The following is an 18,234-nucleotide window of genomic DNA, read 5'->3' as shown; positions in this document are numbered from 1 at the left end:
AAGAGAAAAAATGTTAATTGAATGAACGTTGTAAAAGGCTGGGTGTGCTTAAAGAAATAAGTTCAGTAGATATTGAACAATTGTGTCAATCACTAAAGGCATGTTGCAGATTTGTCTATATACTATTATCTACTCTGCAGTACCTATAAGTAACTAATAAGTCTCTTTTTTCCTAGGTCCACAGAGCAGCAGATTGCAATAGGAAGCATCTTATAGCAGTCCCGCAGGACCTTCCAGTTAACACAGAGGAGCTATTCTTAGACTTTAATGAGGTGCGGACTCTTACAGATTCTTCCTTGCAGCACTATGGCAGAATGTGGAGCCTTAGCTTGAGCCAGAACAAACTAGAACTCATTGAGCCAAGGACCTTCCTGGTCAGCAGAAGGCTTTCAGTCCTAAACCTAGAAGGCAATTGTGTTTTTGTAAACTACAATGTGACAGCTGCTGCTCTTCGTGGTGTCCCAACTCTAAGGAAGTTGGATCTGTCTGGGAACTATCTCACTGAGGATATGGCGACTACACTGCTCCAGAACCTGTCCACATTGGAGACCTTATCACTGGCCAGGAATGTTCTCATGAGGTTGGATGCAATGACGTTTGCTGATCTGGTTGAGCTGAGGGAGCTAAGTTTGGAGAGAAATTACATATATGAGATAGAGGCAGGAACCTTCATGGCCATGCAGAGGCTGCAGAGGCTGAATCTGGCCTACAACCAAATAACCTGTATTGTGGGCTTCAGCCTTACTCAGCTGCGGGTGTTAAACGCCAGTTACAACAGCATTGAGTGGTTTCTGTCAGATGAATCAAGCAATGAGTTTGATTTGGAGACACTGGATCTGTCCAGCAACCAACTGTTTTTTTTCCCACTACTGCCTAAGCGCAACAAACTACGCTCTCTTCTCCTATCAGACAACCGGATGAATTTTTATGAAAAACTCTCTAATGCCACATTTATGCAGGATGGCACAGTGAAATTCATTGTCATTAGCAACAATATCACCAACGTAACAGCTGTCAATATTTGGGAAGATATTACACTGGGGAATTTATCTTCTCTGAACTTACTTGACATGGGCAGAAATGAGTTCTGGTATCTTCCTGAAGGATTCCTGGCAATGATGACTTCATTGTCTCAATTGAAGCTTAACCAGAACTGTTTTCAAAGTATCCATTTAACTGAACTGAATCCCCCTGGGTCACTAGTTGAGTTGGATCTTAGCCAGAACCAGCTTAAAAAAGTCCAGGTGGACCCAAACTCAAAAAATGTCTTGCCAAATCTTCGAACCTTGAATGTAAGCACCAACAGGTTAAATAGGCTACCAGCACAACTTTTTAAGCACATGAAGTACATAACTACAGTTGACCTCAGCTACAATCATCTGGACCTCTGTCCGAAGATAGTCCAGGCTGACAAGGGTGAGGATCAGGCTTGCACTGACTTCAGGAACATTATATCACTGAAGCACCTTTACCTTGCGGGGTGTGGTCTGGTAGTCACCCATGCTTTTACTGGAACTTCACTCACCCATTTAGACCTTTCTAATAACTATGGGGCACTAATATTGGGTACTCGCCCACTGCAAGATGTGGCTTCAACACTGCAATACTTATCTTTAAGTAATACAGGCTTCTCATCCAACAGCATAGATATTGATTTCTCTAGGTTCCAAAGCCTCCTATTTCTAGACCTGTCTGAGAATTCCTTTGCACACCTTCCCCAATCTCTGAGTAACTTGCAGCTACACACTCTAAATGTCCGAAGCAATAACCTCCAGTCCTTCCCACTGCAAATGGCTCAACAGAAACTTGGAAAAAGCCTGCACACACTCTACCTCAGCCAGAACCCTTATGATTGTTGCAAGATGACCTGGTGGAATTTCCTCATGAATCTCAGGACTGTACATATAGCTGACAATTGGTTAGTGACCTGCAACCACTCTTCTAATATTTTCCCAGTTATGCAGCTACCAGAGAACATTGTACAGAGTTGCCGGTGGAAGATGACAGACACTACCTTGATGTATCTAGTGCTCATTCTTCCAACTAGTCTAACTCTAGTGGTTGCTTTAATCATTGTCTTTCTTACATTCAAAGAGAACATACTCAAAGTTGTGAAACGACGGTGCAGGACTTCTAGAAGCTACTGACTTTATATAGTTCTGGAATAGAACCATGAGGTCACAGACCAGACTTTCAATGCTGAGTGAGGTTGAATTTGCAAATCTGTAGCATGCAAATGTGATGCGGTGCTGTGAAGGGGGGAATGATTAACCTAGTTAAATATAGTGAGATTTTTCAGTGGTCATCCAAAATGTAGGAGGGAATAAAAGGAGTGATTTATCACATATGATTTGCAAGCTCCCATTCATGAAATACAGTATATTGAAAAGGCAGTCATCTGAAACTAGCTTGCTTATATGATGCTCTTCTAACACATTCCCATAGCTCAAGGCACCCTTGGCCAAGTATTACAGGCTGTCAAATACATAATCGTCTATTATTGCTTTTAACATTTTAACATGGTCTGTTAAAGGACTCATGGGTTAGCACATTTAGTATTAAAATGTGGAATATAACATACATAAATATATGACAACTGAAACAGCTTGACACTGGACACTAGTACTAAATGGGGAGACCTCTAAGAGCCATCCTGTGCCTCAGTGTCTTTCTTACTTTGCCCTTTAGTGTCAGTCTGACAATCCACTGCTACCTTTGTATCTTATGCAGTGACTCAATTCTGTCTGCTTCCACTGTCCATTGCATGCCATTCTCCTTATTGTTTCGACACCATCCTCTATTTCGTGTCCTATCCAAGCCCTCCATTTACTGATGACTTGCACTGCCCCCTTTTTGTAGTTCTTCACCCCTCACAAAAGCCCCACTCTCCTCTATTCCTATATTCCCAATAGGCTCTGCGCATTGGAATAACATAAACGATGTTTTAGACGTAGGACTGAGGTCGACTAGGTCTCTATTGAATATGTTAGACCTAATTATGAATGCCAGCTAGCTCAGAGGTCACTAGAAACTTTATCGAGTGAACAGGAATGAGTTAACTTTCCTGAATAGACAAAAAGGGATTAGCTTCTGACAACCGCATAAACATGACAGCTTTGCTCCCTCCAGAATAAGGAGTATATCTCCAGAGTCGTGTGAAAACAATATATAGCTATTTCACTCAGTCAATCGTGCATGCTTAGTTTCACCAGAGTGCAGAGAAATAGAGAGACGGGTGTTTTCAATAAAAGTTGATATTTATTGAGCAGTCTTCTTTCTCATGCAAGAGAAATGAATTGCCACAATTGCAATACTTGTCATAAAGTAAAGTGCGTACAGTAAAAGGAGTATTATGAAATAATACTGTAAAAGCATTTATATGGTTTCTGAGCCATATGATACTTAAAACGGATAAAATATACACAATACATACAATGATAAAAGTTGACTAAGCGTACTCAACTGGTGCTTCTAAAATATGCCTACCCTGGTGTACCTAACCTAAGCCTAGTACATGGGAAGGAGTAAGTGAGCTGCAGTTTAAGTCAAGTTAGTTTTGCCAAGAATCTGAATCAAGAATTCTCTAAGGATCTAATCAGCTCCGTACCTTGGTTTTAGAATGAAGGAGGTCTTGTGTCTCTTTCTCATGACTCGATCTCCCAGAAACCCGCAAGGGTGACTGGAAACCCTGGAGCTGGATTTCTCGGCAGGAGAAAAGACAGCGTCTTTCTCAGTGCGTAAAATGGGAGGCTCGGCTTCCTTCGGCACTCGCATCAGCTGGGCTTTGGGTAAGTAGATAGCCGCTCTGCTCCAAACCACTGTGTGTTGCTTAAGGCAAATGCTGGTATATTTATACCTGGAAGGTGCCGTGTTTGACGTAAGGTTGGACTTAAGACGTCACTAAGAACTGTCACTAAAAACTGTCAGTTCTTTCAGGACTCTCAGGAGTTCTAGGACAAATCAAAACAGAAGAAGGGGGAATTCCCGGGCTGCTGGAGGCTTGGTTTGTTTGAAGAATGCATTGTACTTTCTAGGAGTCTAGGGAAGTAGCCTTGCCGTATTTGGACTGCATTGGCTATGACTAAATATGGATATGATTCTTATGCCTTTATAAGGATATGATTTGTTATAACCACATAAGGGCATGAATCGGGAATATTTAATTATGGTCCTAGATACGTTCACAACACCCACTCCACGTATAATGTCCATCATTACTAAATACTAAGCAATATATAAACATATAAATATGCATGTGTTTTCCAGCCCTCCCCAAAATACATAAAATGCATTTGAAATGGTATAGATACTCGAAAATGAGTATTATACTGTACGTTTTAAAGCAGTGGTATCATTCAGATAAAATTTCTGTAGTGCATTACAATTTTCACTGAATGAATCACGAAATTTACATTTATGAAATGGCTCTTAATACAGAAAAAAAGGTCGAGACCATTTCATCGCATATTTATACAAGATTGTACGTGTGCTGGAGGCTGATTCAAAATATTGTCTCTAGAGTTTCTAAAAATAGAAGTTCTGTTCTCTAAGAATAGTTCTACTTTAAGCAGAGTACCATGTGCCAAAAAAAAGGTAAATATTTTGGGAACTTGGGAAAAAATAATTTTGCTTTCATGGGAAAAAAAATAGTTCCAAATGTTTTCAGTAGTGTTGTTTATAAAAACTGAAGGCTGAATTCAGAGTTCAGGGAACGCTGTGTGCTCGCTATTTAAAATATTATTCCCGTTGTTAGGAGAGAACATTACCTCAGATAGGCCGGCAAAAAATTTGTCTACAACAGTAGGTGAAAGTTGGGCCAACTCAGAGAAATCGGAAATAGTGCATATATGCAATGCATTGCCATCATCGATTTTTAGATCAGCAATTGTCACAGAAGGTTGTACCTGTGTGGTGCCGCTTTCATCTTGTACTTCACCGCCACCTAATCGTAATGGTGAAGTCTCCACGAATGCCGTCATCAGAATAGGTAGCCGCTGGGGACAACACGTTGCATGAGCCGTTACCGAATGAAGCAAAGCATCGATATCCATTGGTACTGCTGATGGTAGTGTAAGACAGACGTCCAACACGCATTCTTCTCCGCATAGCAGACATCGAAGCACAGGTAAGATGCAATCTTGCCAGATTGGTCTGAATGAAAGAAACCAGGTAGTATTCAGATCTCTTAGCTGGGCCAATCCGAGGACTTTAGTGATACGTTCTCGGTATCGTATTGCTAGGATCGTTTCTTCCATCGTAGCCTGAGTTTTGTCTGTGACTTGACTTGCCATATCGGAGCAGAAGGAACAAAAATATAATTCCTGCTACGAGTCCCAAAATAAGAGGCAGGCCACCGAAAAAGGAATGCACAAAATTCGGGAAGATGCCCAGAACTGTTTCAAAGGGTGCTAACAGTCCTGAAAAAATTGTCTTAAATACATGTGCGATGCCACTGGTATCAGACATGTTTAAGATTTGACTTAACATTTCTATGAAATGCACGGGCAATTTGTCGATAATAGGGTATGTATCTCTGCTGCTGTCCTTGAAACTTGCAGGTCATACGTCTCTTTGGACGAGGTTAATGGCACAGTTGTCTGTAAAAGAATAGACTTCATTCTGCTTAAAGTATCAATTCGAATAGAAGAGATATTCACAGAAGGCCATATTGCTGCCTCCATGTCTGGATTGCTGTTTGGATACAATACTTGCATACAACAAATGACCCTGGAAGTAACGCTCACGAGATAGGCTTTTCCTGGCATCATGCCACAACAGCTGTGGTCAATTATTATAACATAGCTACCGTTAGAAAGTTGCCTGAAAAAGCGCTCTATCTGTGTAGCAGGGGTGCCGTGCAGATGACATGAAAGGTTGTTTGATGAACCTTCGCAAGCTCCATGCAATTTAATACCTTGACACAGAAGTGTACCGCTTAGTGATTTTTTTACAATTGTTACCACTAAGAAATACCTATTTTTTCCCTTCACTATAACATCTATGTGTATAAGGTAAATTCCAGGTTGACTTGATGTATCATTTACCCAACCTTTCATACAGGCCTGCTGGTATATACTTTTGGCAGTATTGAAACTGGAAAGTTGTTATTGGGATTGTAATGGTGCCATGTATTATCCATTCAATGACAGGTCTTTCTGACATTGTCAATGGTAATCTTTCTAGTTTTTCAATGCTAAGCACCGTATAGTCTGCTCCTTTTGTGCCAACGAGATTTGTCTATCAATAAGGTTAAAGATAGAAAATAATGACGTTGTGTTGATTAGACGCCATGCCATGTAGCCTGAATGGAGGTTTTGAAACGTCCAGCCTAGCTGTAAAATAGAACGTAATTGGGACTGGCCATGTTGTAACATTAGCATATCCTGTTCTATTATATCAATAGCAGATGATACAATGCTGTCCAGTAAATAAATTCTGGAGGACAGAGTCGTTAACCCATTGCCCACTACAGAAAGTGATTTTTCCAAATTAATACAATCAATTTCTCGTATTTTTTCAGCAGTTTCAATTTGTGTTATTTTCCAAGCTTCATTGTAAGCTGCATATATACCGGCATATATGAAACGTTTTTGACTCTGTTTGCGAGGTCCCATTATGAAATCTCGCATGTCAGCACCTTCTTTAAGTAAAGTCAAGTGTTGCTTAATTTCGGGTAGTGTGGATTTCTGTAGCCAATCGAAGCATAATTTTCCTACACTGTATGTTGTAATTAGCCCTGGATGTTGTCTCTGGGAATATCTTGGGTCTGGCCTGTTCTGTTTGAACCCCTGTATTTTGTTCAGGTAACTATCTTGACAGTTATTAGTGTCTGTGGGCCAGATCAACCATTTGTTCCAATCAGGAATAGTTCTGTTTTGTTTTAAAATATAGGACACGTCTAACCCCTCATCTGTAGTGGTGTTTCTATCAGGCATATGCTTTGGTATAGACGGGTTGTTTAATTCTTTTATCTTGGCTAGGCCAAGACAGGTTGTTTGTTGAATGGTGTCATTCAGGAACATTATTTGTTCTGGGATCATGCAGGCTCTAAATAATGATTCTAAACCTTGTACCTGCCACTCTATTGTACCCCAGATGGTTTTTGTCTCAATGTTATTTTTCCAAAATTCAAAACCAAATGTAGACATTTTTTCATAAAATTTTTCAGAATAAATCAGTTTAGTATTTGTCAACATGTTTTTCATTCCTGTCTTATTTAACATTTTGAAATAAAACGTTTCGGGATTAGTGATATTAAACCCTGAGAAGTATGGGAACTTTTCATAAAATGTTTTTGAACTGCCTATTGGTGGAGTTGGACAATGTTCCCACTGATTATAACTGAAAACATTTCTAGGATTAGCAGATTTATGCAGATAATGATGCCCAAAGTGATTGAAGCAATACATTTCTTCATAATTCGAAGAACCCTGTAAATAATCATGTACTGTAAATTTTGCTGACATTTCTAAATCTGACATCATATTATTAATATTTTCAAAGTCCCAATCATCAGAGAAAGTACTAGGTGATACAAAGTCACTTAAAGAGATCTTGAATTGGTGTGGACATTTCAAGAGCTCAACCGGGCCATAGATTTCATAGTCAGTTTTGTCCCATGCTATACCACCAGGTATAGGGATGGCTGTGATGTTCACTGATGATAGTTCTCTTTTTTCGATGTGAGAAGATCTGTGTGGTTTCAGGACCAAGTTGATGTTCTGACTTGCTGTGTCCATTGTACTATATTTTCCATCAATAAATCTACCCAAACTTAAAACCAAGATGAGCCATAGAAGGAGGAAAAGTACGCCTAACACAATCCATAATTCAATCCATGGTGGAATCAGATATGTTTCTCTGAGTTGATGAGAGAGCTCTGTAATTTTCGTTTTTAAAGTTTTTGTTGCTAGTGTTTCTTCAAGTCATCGAAATTGATAAAGTAGCCAGATGCAGTTCTGTCAATTGGTGGAATTGCTTCCGGATTTCCATTGATCTTTGGATTTGTTTCTTCCTTTTTCAAGTTAGTATAGTCCGAGGCTACATCGTTGTAGACTGGTGTTTCTTGACGAACTGTTGCAATTTGGGTTTCAAGAGGCACACGTTCCATGGCTTTGTTGCATAGTCCTTTTTTATTCACTGCAGGTTTATCAAAAGTGATTAATCTTTCAGTTTGAACCTCTTGGATTGTAGCAAATATTGGTCTTCTGCTATTTCTTGGGAGTCCGCTCAGCCTACTACTTATGATTGGCCACATGATTGTGGTTTTACCAGGTCGATTGATATAACTCGGTTCTCCTTTTTACCAGCAAGGGGCGGTAGTACTACTGATCTTGTTCCGCTGACAGCTAAGACAGGTACTGCTTTTCTGTAAGAAGGCCCAAATTCCTTCTTCACCGCGATCTTTTCTCTGACCAGATCCCCAATCTTTGGAATCCAGACAGGTTTTGCTGGGACAGGCGGTTTTTCTACAGTGGTCTTTGGATTTAGCTTTGTGTTACTTAGACTCCTTCCTGTTTCATTCAAGTCCTGTAAAACAGCCAAACGATCTTTGATATCAAAGGTTTTTTGTTTCACCACTGAAGTGTGACAATCGAGATCATGAATGATCATTCTTGTACCAAACAAAAGTTCGTACAGAGTGATACCTCCTAGAGAATTTCTTGGCAGATTATTAAGACTACGTCGGACACTTATTAGATGTTTGACCCACCCGTCACCCAAACCTAATACCCTCGCTGTTATAGATTGCTTTATGCCACGGTTTTTTCTCTCCACTACCGCATTTCCCTCGGGATGGAATGGACTAGAACACCGCAACGCAATGCCCATGTTGGCCATGGCCTCCTTGTAAGTCCGTGAGCTAAACGCAGGACTCTGGTCAGAATGTAGCATGCCAATTGCGTATTAGCCGATAAAGACTCGCAAATCTTTTATAACAGTTCTGGCGTCAGCAGAGCGCTGGGGCCACATCCAAATGAATCTCGTCTTAATATTTATGGGATCGCATTTGTCCGGTCGGACGCCTGCATGTAGATAGTCTAATGCTGTCTAATAAAGGTGTCTGGGCTGGTCTTACTGTGTTAGAGTCAGATATCTGGTCCGGTTCATAACTGCGATCTCTATTGCAGTCCCGACACTCCATTGCAAAGTTATATACTTGCACGCTCATTCCCGGCCACCAGTATCGTGATTGTAATTCTATTAGTGATTTCAGGATCTCTTGGTGCCTCAGACCCAATCCCATGTGTGCTTCTTGAATCAAGAAGACTCTCCGGTTCGTGTTTGGAATTACTCTATCCCCCACTCCAGGGATTTGAGCAAAAGGAACGGAGTTCGCATCAATTATGTATTTCAGAGTGGATAATTTAGAGGTAATGTTGCATAGTTGCCTTTCAATGAGGCTTTTACTCCTAGCAGCGTTTCACCGTCTATTTCTTTTTCGGTACACTTTTTTGTAGCTACGGAAGCCAATTGAACAGCTGTCGCCGAGGTTTTGTTAGCCAATGAATTCCCTGCAACGTGAACGCCATCACGTTGAAGACTCTGCGTATGTATCACGTGAGTCTTTCGTAGTTCTTTCTGCAAAAGAGCTACTTGTTCCCATAGTTTTTTATATGTTATTGTGGCACCTGTCTCATCTTTGTAACCGTTTTCAATCCAGATCTGCATGGAATTATTGCAAGATTCGACGCAGTAATACGAATCGCACACTATCAGTGTGGCGAATTCGCGATCTGCATTTTCAAGCGCCATCTTCAAAGTTAGTAGTTCAGCTCGCTGAGCTGTACATTCTCTGAGTGATTGAGTTTTAGTGACCAATGGTCTAAATTTTCCTTCGTGCCAACGACCTTTAACAATCACGCACGCAGCACTATAGGCTTGTTTACCCCCAACTGCGGGTTTTGCTGAACCGTCTATATATATTATACAGCCGTAATGTTCGAGAGGCAGGATGTCAGTCGGCAGAGGACATTCATATTCGTATTGGAGAAATTCTTGTGTTTTTTCAAGTTAGGATCAAATTCATAAACTACATCTGATGCAGCAAGAGAATTAACCCATTGTATCCATCTCGGATGTAAAGCTTTAGCATTGGGAATGCTTGCTCTTGTTACCGCTTCTAGGGCAGGTACCGGTGTAACGAATATTAAACGTTTACTTTGTACGAGGGCTCTTTCTTTTGCTACAGCAGTTTGAACCGCAGTCAGAATTTTTTCAGTAGAACTGAATTTCATTTCAGGTTGTGTGTACAAGTGTGATTTATAAGCTATTGGTACCGTTTCTCCCTCATTAGAGGTCAGGTATGTGAATCCGCATCTTCCTGGGATGATTCGGATTACAAGGTTGCGTTCGTTTGCGCGTGTTTGCAGTTTTGTTTTAGTTAACATGTCTGTTTGTAACAATCGTAAAATTACTGTGTGTTTCTGAGTCCAATTAATTGGTTTAAAATCAGGTTTTATTAGTTCATAGAGAGGTTTAACCCTCTCTGCATAATTTAGAATGTATGTTCTTCCGAAATTCAGAAAACCTAGAATTGATTGTAAGTTTTTCAGCGTTTTTAGAGCTTGGAGTACTGCACACTTTTCTAAGAAGTTGTCTGCTAGGCTTTTGCCCTCACTTGATAATTTATATCCTAAAAATAGGACAGTGTGGTGGGCAATTCGTGACTTTTTAAAGTTAAATTTGTACCCTTCAGATGCGAACCCAAGTATGATGGTGTTCACTCTTTTCAAGTGTGTCTCCAGGTCATCGTCTGTAAGATAGATGTTGTCGACATAAGATAATGCCTCATCATCATATATCTGTAGTAGCTCTGTTACCCTGGCTGAAAATAAACCTGGGCTATTCTTGAATCCCTGTGGGAGGCGACAACATTTTTTTTGGGTCCCCATGCTGGAGAAAGCGGTCAAATATCTGCTTTCCGGTGCTATGTTTTGACAGAAGAAACCATTTGAAATATCTAATGTCGTTTTATATTTCTTGCGCACGATGTTATTCATTAGTGCTGCACTGTGTGAGTTTTGTACTGCAAATGTTTTGCAACAAGGGTTTAGGTGTCTGTAGTCCAAAACTAGACGATATGAATCGTCTGGCTTGGAGACAGGAATCAAAGGATTGTTCATTTGTGAGGTGCATGTTTCAATCACCCCCTGATATTCAAGTTGATCTAAAATTTCTCTGACTTATTTTTTAGCTTCTTGCTTAACAGGATACTGCCTCTGTGCAGTTGGTTGATTTTTTAACTGGATTTTAAGGTGAGGAGAACCCTCATCCCGTCCCACATGATTTTTATATAATGCAGGGGCTTGGGCCACTGCCCATATTCTTGCAAATGTGTATTTTTAATGAATTGGAATGTGATTTGAGAAGGCAGGCATAATCATTTCTTCACCATGTGGGCACTCCCTGACAAACTCTGGTGGCCAGTCTTTCTCTGCTAGAAGGATATCATAACCTTTAGATAGATTCTCCCAAAAGAGACCTTTTATTTTCCTAGTTTTATCTTTATCTCCCTCTATACGTAATGTTATTTCACATAGTTTATGGGGCACGCTAACTCTGGTGTCTGCAGATTCCACTTGAATATATTCATTCGTGTCCACTGTCTCCAGAAGATTCATCAGGATCTTGCGAGCTATGGTCACTTCTGCTGCGCTGTCTAGCATTGTCTGGGCCCACTCTCCGTTTTTCAATTGTGTCCTCAGAATTCTCGGCATGTTTTACTTTAATACTGGCTACCTTCTTTCTGGGAAATTGTAATGTTTTACTTTGATGAGCTTTATGTTCTGACTGTCCTTTTCTTTCAGATTTCTGTGAGGAAGTCTGAAAAGATTGAGAGGGGCGTGTATCAATATCTTGATATCTGTCAGGTTTTCTCAAATTGTCCCTATTTCTAAGGTTGTATCTTTTTTCAGAGGGCTCCCTTTGGGGAGACTTGCCTCATCCTTCTGGAGATCTATCCCTTCTTTGAGGAGACCTTCCTCTGGTCTGAAACTGTTTTTCTCTGGGAGAGGTTTGTTTATTACCCTCCCACTTCTTCTTTTGAGTAATTAAATTATTTAATGAAAGTTTTTTCAGGATTTTCAGTTAGTTGTGGTTTTACTGGTTTACCACCCAAGCGATCTCTACCTAATTCTTCATAGGATTTTTCAATTATTCTGTCAAGTTCAAAAGGTTGTTCTGCTATGTCTGTTTCTTTACATTTTTGGCGGATAGCCACAGATGCTGCTTCTCCTTTTATGTTGGCTAGTAATATAGCAGAGACCTGCTTAAATAATTTCATACCTAGAGTTAAAGCAGGTTCTGGACCGTATTCATTTTGAATCTGTCTTAGTATGTCTGGTATAACCGCCATAGACGGAACACCATGTGTTTTTGTGTAGATAGAAGCAAAGACTGTGCCCCAAGTGTCACAGTCCTCCACATGTGGTGCGATCCCCATTGGAAGACAGATAGTCAGAATTCTGTGTTTGTCGTGAGGGGTAGTATCAGGAAATACTGCCTCTATTTGAGTGATTTTTTGAGCTAACCAGAATGGAATTTGTTCCCGTTTTGCGGGTACTTTACCAATACATGATTGTATATTCTGTGGTGTAATTTTATTTGTGTTCCCCTGATGAGGGGTGTGCTGTGGAATTATATTTGCAGGTTGGACTGTTGAAGTGCGCATGACATATTGGACCAATTGTCTATGTATTTTAATTAGCTGTTTTAGCTGAACTAAAAGTTCCCGTCTGACATTTTTTCAATGTCGGGATGTGGTGTGTAGCTGGCTAGAACCAGCATTGTGGCTCCTGGTCTACCTAGTGGACCGAGCCTGGTAATATGATTTTGATGTTTTAGGGCGCCATTAAACCAGAGCAGGTGCTCTTGGTATATTAGTGGAATTTCAACTTCCTCAAAAGGAGAGTATTCCTCTGGAGATTCCTCTATTTTGTAGAAGTGGAACTCGTGTGTCACAGCGCGTGCTGCTGGAAAATGTATCCAGGAATAGAATACCTCTGTCTGCTGACATTCATGGGTCTCAACCACAAATACAACTGTACCACCTCTTGATGATACTCAGTTTTCTATAAGTTTTATAGTTATAGTTTTCCTTATATTGACCGGGATGATTAGAGCATCCGGGTCATTTCATTAAACCCTGTAACGTCTGAACTCGGTTGATTCGCATCTACTGCAGCTCCACCGGTTTTGTTGTCGCCGTTAGTTGACATTGTTTAATGAAAGTTTGCAGAGCATGTTTCAAGGAAACAAAGATTAGGTGCACAATATTTTGGAACACTGTATCCTTCAACGTTGACTAAACCAAAAACTAATACATAGGAATCTCTTCCTACTATGTTCTGGCAGATATTAACCTTTAACCCACTCCAGATGTCTATTGGAGTTTTTACGGGAAAAGGGGTCTGTGTGAAAAGCATAACTGAGTTACTCTAGTATCTTGCGTTAGATTATCGCCTTACCAAACGTTGGGCGCCATGTAGTGTAGTTCCCTATAGGCTCTGCGCATTGGAATAACATAAACAATAGTTTAGACGTAGGACTGAGGTCGACTAGGTCTCTATTGAATATGGTAGACTTAATTATGAATGCCAGCTAGCTCAGAGGTCACTAGAAATTTTCTCGAGTGAACAGGAATGAGTTCACTTTCCTGAATAGACAAGAAACGATTAGCTTCTGACAACTGCATAAACATGACAACTTTGCTCCCTCCAGAATAAGGAGTATATGTCCAGAGTCATGTGAAAACAACAGATAGCTATTTCACTCAGTCAATCCTGCATGCTGAGTTTCACCAGAGTGCAGAGAAATTGAGAGACGGGCGTTTTCAATAAAAGTTGTTATTTTTTGAGCAGTCTTCTTTCTCATGCAAGAGAAATGAATTGCCACAATTGCAATATGGCCGAGATACCCGCCACCCCCTCTCAACACAAATCCCCAAGGATGGGAAGACGGAAACGGTTCTGAGTTTTTGGAAGGCGGGAAGGGAGTTACCCTTCCCGGCCGTATTTATTAAAATATGAAACAAAATTAAAACATTAAAATAACAGTTTCATATCATGTACAATTTCAGTTATACAGTACGATGTTCTTGGCTGACCTTAACACATCTCTAATACAAAGGTTCACCTAGCCGATACTAAACATCCTGCAAATGCATTTCTGAACATTGAAATTGTACATCCTAACGTTACGGGCCAACGGCAAGGTCGTAACCGGTGTCAGATCCCCACTACCAATTCCCCCCTCACTTGTGAGGGGCGGGCGCACAGAGGACTGTACCTCTGTGCCAACTTCCAATTTCCCTTGCCTTAGCGGGGGCCCCCTGTTAACTCGACGCCATCTTAGTGGTCGTCCGAGGACTCGTGTGAGGTGTCTAGAAGGTAGCGTAGACCCCCCTCCCACCCCACACAACTTACCACACCTGCCGTCGCAGGTGTCCGGGCCCCGGGAAATTCCAAAGAGGGGTCCGTATCCCCTCCTACCCAGTGAAGGGGCCTATGGCCGCCTTCCCTTTCGGCGTCCCATCCTTAGATGGGACCGCCTCCCGTTTGAGGGGCCAATGGCCGCCTCCCCCCGGGCGCTCCCATCCGTAATGGGTGACGCCCAAACCTCTAGGGATCTTCCAATTACTGCTCACCGATCATGACCTTACCGCCCGACCAAAAAATAAATACGACATTTTTTTTAAACTAAGCTAACAAAAAGGAAATTACATTCAAACGATCTCACTACTGAGCATCACCATTATAACTTATTCGCAAACATTTCAGCTAAGAAAACATGTTTAACGAAAATCATCATTTATTATACAGACATTACCAACTTCATTCGAAGACAACCTGTAAAGGAAACCAACTCTACTGAGCATCATCATTAAACTTATCCGCAAACATTTCAGCTAATGGGAACATGTTGGAAACGAAATTATTCTTTATTATACACACATTATCAACTTTATTCCAAGGCAACCTGTAAACGAAACCAATTCACGTCAATCAATTTTATTCCAACAAATCGCTGTCAACAGGGGCTGGTGGGTGGGTCAAAATTGGCTCTTCGTTCCGTCTCGAGCTCACGTGTGACGCGTGGGTGCAGCTTCAGAGCACAGGAACAAGAGGATGCTTCCTTGGCTTGTCGCTCCTTTTATCCTTCGTCGGGCGGGCGTAGACCCTCCTCCAAACCGCCCCCCGGGCGTGGCTGGCGGTGTTGGTGTCTAGGACAACCCCTTCTTGGGCGGGAAAAGGCGCGCCCCGGCTACGCCGCTTCGGGCATACCAGCCGTGACACGCCTCCCGCCCAAAATGGTTTCCCGGGGAGATCGGGGTACTCCACCATACGTTCGGGGGGACCGAGTGGTCGCCCCTTTCCATATGGCCGAGATACCCGCCACCCCCTCTCAACACAAATCCCCAAGGATGGGAAGACGGAAACGGTTCTGAGTTTTTGGAAGGTGGGAAGGGAGTTACCCTTCCCGGCCGTATTTATTAAAATATGAAACAAAATTAAAACATTAAAATAACAGTTTCATATCATGTACAATTTCAGTTATACAGTACGATGTTCTTGGCTGACCTTAACACATCTCTAATACAAAGGTTCACCTAGCCGATACTAAACATCCTGCAAATGCATTTCTGAACATTGAAATTGTACATCCTAACGTTACGGGCCAACGGCAAGGTCGTAACCGGTGTCAGATCCCCACTACCAATTCCCCCCTCACTTGTGAGGGGCGGGCGCACAGAGGACTGTACCTCTGTGCCAACTTCCAATTTCCCTTGCCTTAGCGGGGGCCCCCTGTTAACTCGACGCCATCTTAGTGGTCGTCCGAGGACTCGTGTGAGGTGTCTAGAAGGTAGCGTAGACCCCCCTCCCACCCCACACAACTTACCACACCTGCCGTCGCAGATGTCCGGGCCCCGGGAAATTCCAAGGAGGGGTCCGTATCCCCTCCTACCCAGTGAAGGGGCCTATGGCCGCCTTCCCTTTCGGCGTCCCATCCTTAGATGGGACCGCCTCCCGTTTGAGGGGCCAATGGCCGCCTCCCCCGGGCGCTCCCATCCGTAATGGGTGACGCCCAAACCTCTAGGGATCTTCCAATTACTGCTCACCGATCATGACCTTACCGCCACAGGCCCGGATAGTTGACCGGCTATCCGGACCCCCCACAAAACTCCTACTTAAAGGTCATGGCTACAAATTCTTTAACCAAGCTATGAAGTCTCCTATAAGTAAATCATTCCCCACCCGGGACAAATGAACCCCGTCCTCCAAATACATCCGATCCCCCCTGATACACCCATGTGGAATAGAATGTAATGTATTCGTACGAAACAATCTACCAAGTTTGTTATTTACCTTCTTCACGGAGTGATTTAAAGCAGACACAGAATTAGCCCCCCGCCACACCTTCCGTGGGATCATGTGGGACCATGCAATTGTACACCCAGGGACCCTCTTTGCCAACCAACTTACAGTGGATAGTATTACTTCGAGAAGCACTCGTCGACCAATGGTCACCAAATCATTGCCCCCAAGATGCACTATGAGTATAGACGGCGGTGACCTCGTCCGCCCTAACAAACCCTCCATAAACACCTGAAACTGGTCAATACAGAGCCTGCCCCTTCCGTAGAAGGTCACCCTGTACCCGTATTCCCCAGCCATGTGAATCATGTCACCTGCTTTGAATACGTCTGCGGCACGCCTCACGTATGAGTGGCCCACGACCCACACCACTCTGTCCACAGCCGGTGTCCTTTGACCGCTGGTTCCCCGGTGTCGGGTCGACTGCACAGTCTGCCCCGCCTCGTAAGCATGCGAAACTGTAAAACCAAACAAAAACAAGAAGCGTGAGTTCATGATATTAGCTTCATAACATGTGGAACCGCACGTACCGTTTATAACAACTCGAGGACCAACGCCCCAACTGTTTCACTTAATCAACACTCAGACCCCTGGCTGTGGCCTCTGTTGCAGCCCCTATCCTGAAGGAATGGGTCCCGAACTCACACGGGTTTAACCCTGCGGCTGTAATTGCCATCGCAAGCACCCGTTGAAACTGAAACCTCGTCAGCGGTGTGGCATCGGCATGCCTCAGTAAGCTTCCCCCCCATGCTGCCACCCTCAGTGCCAAATATTCCTCCACGCAGGCTACTGGGCATATGGGCGATCCGGGAATACGGCGGACTATTACACACTCGCCGTTTGCTCCTTGATCGGTCTTGGACCTGGCAAAGGAGACTATCATTGATTCCCCAGCAATGCGGATGTGCTCTCGGCACAGTCCCCCCCGTATCCTGCTTATTCCTTGCCACAAGCTCGCTTACCCTCATAGCCCCATGAAATGCTAATAAAAAAGCGGCTTTAAACAGCACAGTCTCATATTGTGATGAACATGTTGCAGGGAGGACTGACATCAACAGGGCCAACCTTTCCAGACCTATCGGGTGTCTATCATCTACTTTGCGACCCTCAAGGCGTTGCCACCCACGTAGCGCCTTCTGAACCACAAAAGACGCTGTGGGGTCCTGTAGACCATGAGCTCGAGTCATGAAAGAAATAGCGGCCCGGTGCCTTTGCGCCGTGGCTACTGATTTGCCTGCCTGACGTAATGATAACAGAAACTTCAGGACATACTCCTCCTGGCCCCATAGCTCCCCCCCAGCAGAACCCAAAAAGGACCAATAAGACCGGAACGCCCCTTCGTATGCCTTCCTTGTTCTGGGAGCTAGACTCTCTCCCACGAGGTCTTGTAGTCCGGGGCACCGAGAGACCAGAGAGCTTCGGGAAAAGGAGCCGCTACCGGGTCCGCTGAGGGTAGGAAACCCCAGAAGGCCTGCATACGGGAACGAGAAAGCGCATCAGCAGCCTGATTTAACACCCCTGGCACATGTCTTGCCCTAAAGTGTACGTCCAGTCTCATACAGAGCAAAACAATTTCCTTCAGCAATCTCAAGATCCATCTGCAGCGGGCAGCCTGACTATTGATACACTCAACAACGGTCATATTATCAGACCAGAACACCACAGTGCGGTCACGAAAACCCTCGGGCCATGTTTTTAAGGCCACCAGAATAGGAAAAAGCTCAAGAAAACCTATGTTACCTGTGAGCCCATTCTCGTGCCACCACGCCGGCCAGCTTTGTGCTGACCAGTGATTGCCAAAAATGGCGCCAAATCCTACACTCCCTGCCGAGTCTGTCCACAACCCTAACTCCTCCGA

General features: G+C 43.0%; 1 protein-coding gene across 2 annotated transcripts in view; it reads left to right on the top strand.

The window, feature by feature from the left end:
* Window positions 1-2,345, top strand: part of NRROS (negative regulator of reactive oxygen species) — a 37,808-nt gene extending 35,463 nt beyond the window's left edge. For both annotated transcript variants that reach the window (XM_086943948.1, XM_086943947.1), the window contains exon 3: window positions 177-2,345. In XM_086943948.1, coding sequence (XP_086800074.1) covers window positions 177-2,147 — 1,971 coding nt within the window. In that variant the 3' untranslated portion in view covers window positions 2,148-2,345. The remainder of the gene's footprint in view (window positions 1-176) is intronic.
* The last annotated feature ends 15,889 nt before the right edge of the window (window positions 2,346-18,234 follow it).

This window comes from Lissotriton vulgaris, chromosome 11 (genome assembly GCF_964263255.1).
Source record: "Lissotriton vulgaris chromosome 11, aLisVul1.2, whole genome shotgun sequence".
NCBI classification, from domain to species: domain Eukaryota; kingdom Metazoa; phylum Chordata; class Amphibia; order Caudata; family Salamandridae; genus Lissotriton; species Lissotriton vulgaris.
Note: the sequence above shows the minus strand (reverse complement) of the source record. Positions and strands in the feature narration are given on the sequence as shown.